Raw genomic sequence first — 13026 nt, 5'->3', positions numbered from 1 at the left:
TGCAGCTTTAAAAGAGTTGTTAAATCTGGACAGGATAACATCCAATATAAGTAATGTTGCCCTTTTTCTAAAATTATGTCGATGTTTCATGCCCACAGTAAGTTTAGAAAAATTTTGACACAGCTGGGTATTTAAATATGTGTCTGTTGTCTGTTTATAGAGAATCTAGCTGCCAAGGGACAAACCTGATTGCTTTTGTTTTGTAAAACAGCAAAGCTGGAATCAGTGAAATGTTTGAAGGACATCAAGGACCAATAACTGGTATCCATTGCCATGCAGCAGTTGGAGCTGTAGACTTCTCACATCTTTTTGTCACTTCTTCATTTGACTGGACAGTGAAACTTTGGACAACCAAGGTACCGAAAATATTTTCTGGTCATTTTCTCAAAGTTTTGACACAAGGTGGTGCTCTAATATAAGCCACAAAGAAAGTTAAACTCTCAGATTGTTTGGGAATATTCATTTGTTAAATTAAATTACGATAAAACACAATGATCTATTATGTGTTGTATAGTTTGCGTTTTTTTCTTAATAATACACTGAGCAAATCCAGTAATACCACAGTTCTCCAGACATCCAGTTTCTGGTGACCTTCACACTTAAGAACATTGCTGTGAGAAAAACTTGTGAGTACCCTAAAGACATGTTCCAAAGTCTCACTCTCAAACCATGTGCTTTGTTGCACAGAAGAGGACTTTGCTCTTTATCAGAACCTCTTTGCTTTTGTTTAGCACAAAATTCTTAACAAGCTTCTTTATCTAATTTCATAACCCATAGCAGATTAGAATCCTCAAACTAGAAAGAATATGGACTCTTGGGACAATTAAAATAATAAGAGCAAGTGCCGAATGCCAGTGAAGGACAAGGTAGAAAAACCCCTCAAGTGTACACATATTTTATTTTATTTATTGATTTTTTGGGGTGAGGCAATTGGGGTTAAGTGACTTGCCCAGGGTCACACATGTAGTAAGTGTCAGCTGGATTTGAACTCAGGTTCTCTTGACTTCAGGGCCGGTGCTCTATCCACTGCGCCACCTAGCTGCCCTTACACATATTTTAAAACCTAGAACAATAATAGTTATTTATAATGAGAATCATGGATCATCAAGAAAAGATTGGATTAGATTGTATTAAGTAGCTTTCGTTCAAAAGGGCAGAGAATTCTAAGATATTTTAGACTTTTCCATCCTAAATGGCCAAAATAAACAAAGGTTGGTTTTAGATTCACTTATGTCTTCTTTTGTTCAAGACCCTAATAGTTTACAACATAAAAATCGCTGTTTTTACAACAACCTTTTAAGATAGGTAGTACCATGTACTTATTTTACAAATGAAAAAACTGAGGTAAAGTAATTTAACCAGGTTACACATGTAGTAAATATTAGAGCTGGGATATGAACTTAGGTCTCTCCAGGGGAGCTGCACTTTTATGAAAGAATGAGAGAGGAAGGGAAGAAGGAAGAAGAGAGGGGGGCGAAGAAAGAAGGAATTATTAAGTGCCTATCACATACTGTACAAGTACCTCATCCGATCCTCACAACAACACTGGAAGATAGATAGTAGTATTATCATTTTATAGTTGAAGAAACTCAGGCAGGCAAAGCAGTCATGTAGCCAGTAAGTATCTCAGGATGGATTTGAACCCAGGTCTTCCTGACTCCAATCCCAGCACTCTAGCCACTGTGCCACCTAGCTGCACCTACATCTGCCCTTTTTTCTAACCCACAAACAAGGGTCAGAAGTGAAACACTATTGCCCATTATCAACTCTTTCTTTCTATCTAATTCAGAAATTAGTTTAGAAATCTTGAGTTACAGGTTTGGCCTGGTTCATAGAAATGACCATTTTCCAAAGCCATCTCCTTTCAGTTCAGTTTCTTGAATGTGTTGGTTGACTTCCAAAATTCAGTGGCTTCATCTGTCTTCACAGTCTATTTACTGGTTATTAATTTGAGACCTCCATTTCCCCCCATCCTCAGTAGCATCAGTTCTAAGTTTGGACATGCATAATTGGTCCTTCACTTTAAGCAGGAGGTGATCTTACCTTTGAGAACATGTCAGGCTTCTGCTTCTGAGGTGTAAGACCCCAGCTGCCCGAGGTCACTGCACACATATTTAACTCTTTTTTTTTCTGGTGTAGACCTGTCTCCTCTATAGGCAGAGCGACAGGACTCCTCTCTTCTAGTTGGTTAGGCCAAAGAGGAATTCTCCCATTCAGTGAACATTTGTGAGTAAAGAGTATTCTTTAGGTACAGGTTGTTCTAGAGGGCCTCTGATGGAACTGCTAACCAAGATTCAGTGACTGTTCCCATAGCTCCCCAGACCTTCATCTTACAAAGAGCTGCAAACACCAAATGACAGGCATGAATGTCTACTGCTTTTTTAGATGTTATTTCTTTATATCTTTTATCCTTTTACTGTTGTCACAAAGAGAGTCTCCATACATCTCTCTTCCTTCAAGCGCTACATGGGGCTTTTTTACTTATTTGACTGTGGCATGCTTTCTTTCATGAAAATACACTAGTAAATTGTTCTGGTTTATTTTTTTATATGAAAAGGGTCACTTGTAATCTATCAAAGATTATGAAGTCTGCCACTGATTCACAGGCCCAGCTTAATATTCTGGATAACTTGTGTCATAATAACCACACTCCATTCCTAAGGATTGTCCCTACCATGCTCCTGTGTTAGTGTAGTGCAAGGAGTGGAACCAAGTATCAGATTATATATCATCACATTTACTCCAAAAAATATTAAGGGTCCAGCTTTTCTGCATATGCAGTTATGCATAATGCTCCAGTTCTGCTTGGCACAGGAGTAGGAAGGTATTGGATATGTGTGAATGACAGCCTTCTCTCTTCCAAAAAAAAAAAAATGCCCTAAGAAACAGCCTTGTGAGTAAATATTTAAATGCTGATCCCCAACTTAATTCCAGAGTTTATTATTTTGATTGTGTAATTAATTATGCTGTTTCATTATTTAACCTAGTAATATCTATTTCCATCCTCCTTAACAAGGAGGAATAATTTGTTAATAACCTGCTTTTTAAAAACAGAACACCATGCCAGTTTCATGTCAGACTTTCATAACTGGTATTTTCAATGTCTTGCATTTAACAAACATTGAGTACTTCATATGTCCTCCAGCAGTGAGGACATAATTTCATTCAACACCTCTTCTTTTAAGAACTTTGATCACCCAAGACAGTTTTTAGTATTCAAATTCAAGTTTGGAAAAACTGGGAGGACTAGACATCCTGTTCTGTTGAAACTTTGTGCCCTGAAAAGTCTGGCATGCCCCCAGCATCAAAACAAGATTTCCTGCACTCCCTCTCTCTTCCCACACACCCTTTTTTCTTTTTCTGCTTCTTCTTTCTCCAAGTCTTCTATAATCCCTGGAAATCTCAATTTGGCTCTGTGTCTAATTTGGTCTAAAGTAGTTCTGCTTTGTGTAGCCAGCCTTTAATCTCTGCCTAGTCAGGAAATTTATAAGGCAGTTGCAGAGAGTCCTGGATCATCTAACTGTTTTCATGACTTCTTTGTCCTAGCACAGTTACTTAGGTGTTTTCAAAACGTAAATAGGTAGCAAAAATCCAGTTTGTTTGGTCCAAAAATTGGTCCTTGAATTAAAGTTTGAAGACCAAGAAATTTTCTCAGATAAGTAGACATGGGCATTCTGAGGATGAATCTTCCTGAAGAAACTCTATTCCCAGTGCCTATTAAATACCGAACTTGGAAGCTAGGAACCAGAGAAGACTAGCAGTTCTAATTGTTGTGAGAATAAGAGCTTCTCAAAAAAAAAAAAAGAATAGAAAAAAATGCTGCAAAAATTAGTGTTAATTTCAGAGCTCTGCCCCCATCTAACTGTGCTCACTACAAGTTGCCATTAAAATACAGCTAACTTTTCAGGAAAGGAAATCTTTAGCATCTGTACAAAACATTTCAGTCTCTGGATAAAACCTTCAATGAAAGATCTATCTTAAAGGTGACTGGTCTCACATATTTCTGGTAATCATTAACTGCTTAGAATGTTGGTTCTCAGAATTTTCTCATTTGGCAATGTCCACATATCTTTATGACCCCTTTTATATTAAAAACAATCAAACAGAACACCTCATCTGGGTACCTTTCTAAAAGCAGTTATGTCACAGTTAGATGAGTTTATATGTCAGAGGAGTTTGTATTTTATCCTGAAGGGAACAGAACCACAGGAGCTTCTGAAACAGAAAAGTCCCCTGATCAGGCTTGTGTTTTAGGAATACCAATTCCTAAAGGCTAGATTGAGAGGGGAGAGACTGGAGGCAAGGGATCCAAGTAAGAGGCTGCTGTACTAGTCTTGGCAAGAGTTAATTAGGGCCTGAACTAAGGCAGTGGCCATGAGAGTAGAGAAGGGGAATGGATGAGAGAGGTGTTGGCTGTGGAGATTGAGAGTGAAGAAGTGAAGATGATTCTGTAATTGCAAATCTTGGTGGCCAGAATGATAATGCAGCACTTGACAGAAATAAAGAAGTTCAGATGAGTAGTGGTTTTAGAGAGATTTGACCTTCATTTTGGACAGGTTGAGTTTGAGATGCTTATGGAGTGACCAGTGTCCAGCAGACCTTTGGTGATGTGAGACTTGAGTTTAGGAGGGAGATAGGGGCTATAAATGGAGATGTGAGTGTCAGCTACTTAGGGATCATTGAACTCACAGTGATATTGTCTTTGTAGAACTACCACCTAACTTCCCCTTTGAGTATGCTGCTTAAAAATATAGCTATAATTGCCCAATTTTTCTAGCCCTGTATTTGTCTCTAATGACTACCAGCAATACAGTCTTCCCTGACAACTCAGAAAATCTTAGATTCATTCAGTTAATAATAATCAACATTCATTTAGTACTTTATGTTTTATGGAGCACTTCATATGCATTATCTCATTTGTTCCTCAAAAGAGCCTTGTGAGGAAGGTTAACAGGAATCATTATCCATATATTTATAGATAAGGAGCTAGAGACAGAGAAATTGTGACTTGCCCTGGTTACATAAATAATAAGTGTCATTGGACTGGATTCAAACCAAGCCTCTCATTATTCCAAGCATAGCATTCTTTTGTGCCTCCCTGAAATGAAATTTAAGTGCCTACTATGTGCAAGAAGTTGTTTCCATAGAAATCATTTAGTCTATTTACAGATTCATAGATTTAGTCATTTACAGATGAAGGCCAGTGAGGTTAAACGATTTGTCTGAAGTCATGTAGGTAAATCAGCGGTCGAGCAGGGACATAGGAAACCAAATTGTGCCCCTCTCCTACCTTTTGATCCGACTCCTACTATCTAGAACTGAGCATAACAAGTTTGTTTCAAATACATAAATATGGCTATCATGTCTCCCTTTGCATCATGTCCTTTCCAGGTTAAACAACTCTGATTCCTTCAACTGATGCTCCTATGACATGGTCTACAGTCCTTACTGCCCTCCTTGCCCTCTAGAATCACTGTGTGTCAATATCCTTCCTCAAATGTGGCACCCAGAACTAAATGCAGTACTCCAGGTAGCATCTAACTGTGGTACTGTCGCCTCCATTGTTTTACACCAGCTGGCTACCACATCATCATACTGTTGACTCATTGAGCTTATAGTTCTGTAACCACACCAGATTTCTTTTTCATATGAACTTTCATTTAGCTATGTCTTCCCCTTCGTATATTTGGGCAGTTGATTTAAAAAAAAACCATAACTCCTTTGGTTCTCCTACACTATTCCAATTCCTAGCTCTCATGAACTCCTCTGAATTTATAATGCTTATAGTAGGTTGCTGCCTCCACCATTTTATCATTTGATAATATACAGCCTCATGTTGTTCACTGCTGTTTCACATTTTAGTCTTATCAGTCACCTGCAGGCAGAAACAATGTCTCATATTTCTATGTCCTCCATTTTATTTACTATAATACTGAACATGTGGAAGGTATTTAGTATATACTCCAGCTAATCCTAAACATATTTGTTGAAATGAAATTTATTGGGTTCAAAGGACCTTAGAGATCATTTGGTCCAGCTCCCCTTACTTTGTAAATGAGGAAACTGAGGCCCAGAGAATTAAGCCACCTGTCTACTGTTATAAAGCTAATAAGTGGCCATTGTAAAACTAAAACCCAGGTGTCCTGACTCCTTAGTCCATTGCTTTTTCCACTCTAGCTATGTTATATCTCAATTCACTCTATTTTCCCAAAGCTATCTGCATGTTATTCATAAAATCTTAGTTTATCCCAAAAAAGTAGCACATGATATAGTAGAATGATTATGAGATAAATGTAATGGAATGTTATTATATAGTAAAAATTTTAAATTATGAATATGACAGAGCCTGAGAAAACTTGTTTTTTCAAACAACTTTGACAGACTTTAGAGCTCTGATCAGTATAGTGGCCAGTCATGATTCCAAAAAAACTGATAATGTAGCTAGCTTCCTACCATTTGGCAGAGAAGTGATGATTAGAGGTATTTTTTTTTTTTTAAAAAGACATACACTTATAGATATAGCCAATATACTGATTTGTTTTGCTTAGGTATACTTTGGTTACAAGAAAGGGCTTGGCTTTTACTGGGAGGAGTGGGAAAATTCATAGATAATGAGACTGGTGCAAAAAAAAAGATAATTAATGAAATATTAAAAATATAAGAAGAGAGCAAAAAGAAGTTTAGAAGGCTCTGTCCTAAAGATTCATTACCCTGCAGTTGATCTGTGATGATGCACTTCTCTGAATTTAGCTACTCTGGTCTTTAGACAGCAAACATCCAAACTCAAATTCTCCCCAACTTGGTAGGACCAACCAGAGCTTCTGTTTTACTGGCATCATCATTTACTTCCATCAGGAACCCATGGTCAGAACCTTGGTGGAAGAACGGGAGATTTTAAAAAGTAATCCATGGCTTTATAATCTTAATCTTAACCTTAATCCATAGTCACAGTTAATACCACAGTAGTTTAAACCATAAGAAAAGCATTTTTGCATATTATTTTTGATAATATAAAATATTTTTACAATTTCTTGACTGTAACACTTTTGCATGTGCTAAAATCATCTTTTCCCTTTCAGAATAACAAACCTTTGTACTCATTTGAAGACAATTCAGATTATGTTTATGATGTTATGTGGTCACCCACCCACCCTGCCCTGTTTGCCTGTGTGGATGGCATGGGAAGACTAGATCTGTGGAATCTCAACAATGACACAGAGGTGAGCAACAGAATGACAAAAATTGCACTGGAAAACAGAAAATTGGAGATTTATTGAATAATTTGTGAAATTCCCTTTATCCCAAGGAATGTAAAAGGGGCTATGTGATTGCAGTTTCATCACAAAGAAGCCAAATAAGCTTCGTACACTAAATAAAAAAGAGCCTGCTGTGAAGAGCTGAGAGGAGGAGTAATGTTGGCCAAGAACACTGGGGAATTTCCTTTTATTTCTCAAAAGGACTATCATGTCTCTAATGCCCTGGCAAAGTCTCCATTCACAAGGCAACTGGGGTACTTTACACTAGGAACATAGAAAAGTTTGATAGTTGCCAATAGTTGGTATATGTTAACCTTAATTCTGAGTTTCTGAAGTGGCTTTTAGCCTTTCTGTTAGAATTGTATATTTTTCACAGACCACTGGCTAGGTCTTACTTGTATTTGATTGGAAGGGAAGATGTTTTAATGTCTTTTTCATAGGTAATTGAAAACAGTATTATTTTTATCATGGAATGAATAATAGAATCACCAAAACTCCTTATTGATACGCTAGAATTTGCCGTGAGATTTAACAATAAACGTGATTTCCTTTTCTTTTTTCCTCTCAAATTATAGCCATATGCAATTTACAAGCTGAAGAACAGCTTATAATTGTCAGATCCTGTATTACTGTACAGAAATGAAATGATATTATAGCATTAGGACCAAATGTTCGCCTTGCCACCAAGAGCAGAACTTTTTGTACTGTCTGTACATCTCTCAGTCTCCTTCATGTCCTCGCCTATTCCCTGAGGATCCCTCTCCATAACCAGCGACTTAACTTCTAGGCCTTTACATTTTAATTGTTTTTGCCTCCCCAGAGACAGGGAGTTACTCATAGGCAAGAGGAAAATAACTTGAGGATTCTCATAGTTTCTAATAATGTTGGGAATTGTTCATCATGATGATCATCCATTTATTGAGCACTTTATGGCCTATCAAGCGCTTTCTGCATTATGAAATTTAGAAAGTAGCATTTTTTATTCACAGAGGAGCGTGTACCATTGCTTATAATTGGATGATAGTATCGCATATTAAGGACCGGAGAGGGCCTTAGAGATGATCTAGTCCAAACCCTTCTTTTTTTCCTTCATTTTTTCTTAAGTTGAGAAAACTTAAGTTGAGGTCCAGAGAAATAAAACAATTTGACTGCTATTTTGGATTATTTACTATCAAGTTTCTTAGAATAATCTCGACTTTATATCCATAGTATCTTTAACCAGATAGCTTTGGAGGTGAATTTTGAGGATCATGTAAAAAATGTACATCATTTGTCTTATATGGTACAACCAAATTTAAACAAATAGCACTAGTTTTGTTTATTTAAAAATCAAGCTTTTAGGAAGATAACTACAAATATTTGGATTTTGTTTAACATTAGATCACTGTTTTTAGTACTGTTTTTATCTAAGGAGATTTTGAGGAGATCAAGCATTTTTCATTGTGTGATGAAAAAATACCTCTTTGTCGTGTATAGATAAAATAGGGATTAGTAGTTATGACCCATTTCCTTCAAATTGGTTAGAAGGGAAGAAGCTTTGTTATTCCCATTGATTGTCACTGCTGTGATTGGTCGTGATAGCAGCCTACCCTGTTGCTTTAGTTAATTCATTGAGCCATTTGTGGAACAAGATAGAATGGCACTAGAAGCCTAGGATGGTGGTTTATAGGAACTGTAGGGTGTGGGGAATGGAGATGCAGACCACCAAAGGCATGCTTGTAGTTTAGAGTTAGACCATGGTCTTCCCAAAAGGAATTTTGATTATGTAGTTTAAATTGTCTTACTTCTTTTAAGAATTTTAAAAAGGAAGGGGGAGGGAGGACAATTCTTTGATCATGAAGGAAAAAATTTCCTTTAAAATCATGTTTTAGGTTATAGAACAATTTTCTGTATAAAGATTTAAATGATTTTCTCAAACTCCTCTCAAGGATTGGTTATAATTTCATTCATAAACTTGTGTGTCTTGACAGAAACAAATGCTGGAAAAATTCTATATCTATTTTAATGTTTGCTTTCCAAAAATGTAGCCAGACTAGAGGAAAGAAGAGTTATACTGCTTTACATGTTTATAGAAATCCTGATGAAACTTTTAACAATGCACTGTATTTTAAATGAATTCAGGTGCCGACAGCAAGCATTTCTGTGGAGGGTAATCCTGCTCTTAATCGTGTGAGATGGACACATTCTGGGAGGGAGATTGCTGTAGGCGATTCTGAAGGACAGATAGTTATATATGACGTGGGAGAGGTATGTGCTTCATTCTTTAGAATTCTATCACAAGTACTTGGCTTTCAGGCATTACAGCGAAAAAACTCTGCGAATGTGATTCTGACATCATGGTAGAGGATTGGGCTTTCTATGAAACTGTATGTGGTTGTGAAGACTACACAGACTGACCAGAGTGAAGTTTCCTCCCAGCTGGCTCATTCAGCAGTTAGCTGAATTTTCTTTTTTTTTTTTAATTAATTAATTCATTTTTTTTTTAATTAATAAAGTATTTTTTTTCCGTTACATGTAAAGATAGTTCTCAACTTTTGTTTATACAAGCTTTACAATTTCAGATTTTTCTCCCTCCCTCCCCCCTCCCCTAGACAGCAGGTAATCTGATATAGGTTATATATATACACACATAATAACATTAAACATATTTCTGCGTTAGTCATGTTATAAGAGAAAAATCAGAGCAATGATGAAAAACCTCAAAATAGAAAAAAACAATAGCATCAAAACCAAAAGAAATAGTATGGTTCATTCAGCATCTATACTCCACAGTTCTTTTTTTTTTTTTCTTGGATTTGGAGATCCTCTTCCATCACAAGTTCCCTGGAACTCTTCTGTGCCATTGCATTGGTGAGAAGAATATAGTCCATTACAGTAGATCAACACTCAGTGTTGATGATACTGTGTACAATGTTCTTCTGGTTCTGCTCATCTCACTCATCATCAGCTCATGCAAGACCCTCCAGGTTTCTCTGAACTTCTCATGCTCATCATTTCTTACAGCACAATAGTATTCCATTGTATTCATATACCACAACTTGTCCAGCCATTCCCCAATTGATGGGCACCCCCTCAACTTCCAATTCCTTGCCACCACGTAAAGAGCAGCTATAAATATTTTTGTACATGTGGGTCCCTTTCCCCTTTCCATGATTTCTTTGGGAAAAAGACCCAAAAGTGGTATTGCTGGGTCAATGAATTTTCTTTTAAAAACAGATAATGAGACACCACCACCACCCCACGTTCCCAGTAAAGTAGGATTTAAAAGGAGTCTTTAATAATGTATTTTATTTCTAATCACTAAATATGCTACAGTACCAGAAAAATTAATCAAAAATTGGAACTCAGTTTTTTCTGGTCTCTCTGCATTGATAGTAACATACAGAGATGCTCTTTTGCTCTGTTATTAGATTCAACCAGACCAGGCAATAATCCAACCAGAATTTTCTTCTTTTTGACTATCTCAATGGTGACCAGAGACATTAGCACCATTATTTGTTGATTGTGTGAACTGAATGAAGAATCCAAAGACTGATTTTAAAATCATCACAATTGGCACTATGATTTGGAAAGGTAGAACAATGCTAGCAAAATTTGGTGAATGAGATGTTCTAGTTTCTTTTTCAGGTCTAAAATTATTTCATGTCTGAATTTAACAACATTAGTAGGAAGAGAAAGAGAGATTTACATTAGTATCATATTTCCTGTATTCAGCAAATAATGTAATCTGATAAATAAAATTTAAACTAATATTCAAGGTTGTTAAAAGATCTAGATTTTATTCTTGGCTTTCTTAACTAATTGGAATTTCTGAATTTTGTGAGTCAGAAATAAAACCTTCTGTCTCCCCTTTCCACAGTGTTCATTCTTCCCCAAACCAAACACAACTTATTTTGATCATTATCAGATAGACCAGTTTCCCAGCGAGAAGGCCATTGGTAGGATAGGATTAGTAGAAAAATCTCCTAAGTACCCACAGTAAAAACTGAGGAGGAAAAGTAGGGGAGCCAAAGTGGGAATAGGAATTTGACCTTTGTTGTTGTATGTGAATATTTCCTTTTCTTGTGGTTTCTTCTTCCTTCTCTTACCTCCCCAAACTACTCCCCATTACAACTCCTTTTCATGGAGGTTGACTTCAGCTCAAACTTGCTCTCATTAAGGCAATGAATGCCATGTAAATGATCAGTAGACAACCTTCCTAAGAAGCATTTAAATCCTCACTCTCCAACTGGCAAACTTATAGAGAATAAAACACATAGGATCCGTGTTCTTTAATGGCATAGAGCTTACACATCCCCCACCTTTGCTGTTGGCTCTGTACTCTACCAAGCCTGATCATCAGAGGGTAGAGAAGACAATGTGAAGAGTCAGACAATAGGGATGTTCTCCTGTACTTTGCTACTGAAAAATTAGTATTGCACCTTCTTTGTCATTTAAGCCATCTCATGTTTTTAGTTGACCCTAGTATTCTAGAGTTGTTCTACACCGACCCAAACTCCCATCCATAGGTTTCTTTTGGGGATATCAGACTGATTCGAAGATCCCTTTATGCCTTTGAGATCCTTTAATGCCGTTCACCCTGAAGTTTTGGGGAAAAGACTGCTTTGGACTAATGGCTTTGTCTAAAGGCTGCTTTAGAAACAGATATGCCATTTGTACAGTAGGAGTCAGAACCCTATTCCTTATGATATCACAGCTTTCAAACATTTGCTCCACAGGTCTCACATCCCAACTATTTTCACCTGCCGTTAGAAAAAAAATCAGCAGAATTAATGTCAGTAGTGGTGCTGCTTTAAGAAGATGACACAAGTTCATAATTCATGGTTCTAACAGAAATGCAGAGTTTTGTTATAAACATCAATAGTGTAAAAGACACGTCTTCATCAATCCCAGTGGTGCTAGAATCACCCTTCAAGAATCACTGTACTAACAGGATGTTGTGAGAATAAAGTAGATTTTTTAAAAGAAAATCCATAAAGTGCTATGTAGGCATTATATTTACAAAGCATCATTATTATTGTATCTTGTGCTGATGGTGATAATAGAGAAGTCGTTTCTGGCGCTGTCACAACACATTTCACAAACACTGTTCTTTTTTCCTGTAAATGTTGTAAGTCATTGTTACAGTCTCTGTGATTATAGAAAGGCCATTCAGGCCAATGATTATTTTTTAGTGGAAAAACTATTTGAAAACAAACAGAAATGATAGTGGGTAAGATGATCTCTTAATTTCTTTCAGCATACACAAAACATTTTCTTTCTTTTAATAGCAAATCGCTGTTCCCCGCAATGATGAATGGGCTCGATTTGGGCGAACACTAGCAGAAATTAACGCAAACCGAGCTGACGCTGAGGAAGAAGCTGCCACCCGCATACCTGCTTAAATGGGCCTTATGCTAGTAGTGGATTGAGGACTGATTCTAAGTAGAAATTAAAACTCATAGCATGCTTCTGTCTAAAGGGAATTGGAGGGTAATCTTGCGGATTAAACTATGGACTTAAAACACACATAGCTCTTTAATGCAAAAACTTCTGGCAGTGTCACTTTTTATATTCCTATTGTTATTGGATTTGTGTAATTTTTAATACAAATGATTTTTGCAATATGCGATTTTTTTCTGAATACTTACACAAGCATATATTTGCTATGTTAGTATCTTGAACTTTTTTCAACCTGTAACGGTATACAGTTATTTCTGAAAGGTATAGATTGCATAAATGCCACATATTTTTCAATAACCACTTCTCCAGGTAAACGCAAGATAAGTTA

At 36.7% G+C, this 13026-nt stretch overlaps 1 protein-coding gene across 9 annotated transcripts in view; it reads left to right on the top strand.

Moving 5' to 3' along the window:
- The window catches only part of DYNC1I2 (dynein cytoplasmic 1 intermediate chain 2), a 67872-nt gene extending 55104 nt beyond the window's left edge, over window positions 1–12768 (top strand). For all 9 annotated transcript variants that reach the window (XM_043994602.1, XM_043994601.1, XM_043994600.1 and 6 more), the window contains 4 exons: window positions 212–356; window positions 7080–7220; window positions 9378–9503; window positions 12527–12768. In XM_043994602.1, the coding sequence (XP_043850537.1) occupies window positions 212–356; window positions 7080–7220; window positions 9378–9503; window positions 12527–12640 (526 nt within the window). In that variant the 3' untranslated portion in view covers window positions 12641–12768. The remainder of the gene's footprint in view (window positions 1–211; window positions 357–7079; window positions 7221–9377; window positions 9504–12526) is intronic.
- Window positions 12769–13026: the final 258 nt, after the last annotated feature.

The sequence above is a fragment of the Dromiciops gliroides genome, chromosome 3, assembly GCF_019393635.1.
Source record: "Dromiciops gliroides isolate mDroGli1 chromosome 3, mDroGli1.pri, whole genome shotgun sequence".
NCBI classification, from domain to species: Eukaryota; Metazoa; Chordata; class Mammalia; order Microbiotheria; family Microbiotheriidae; genus Dromiciops; species Dromiciops gliroides.
This window is presented reverse-complemented; position numbering and strand designations above follow the sequence as displayed.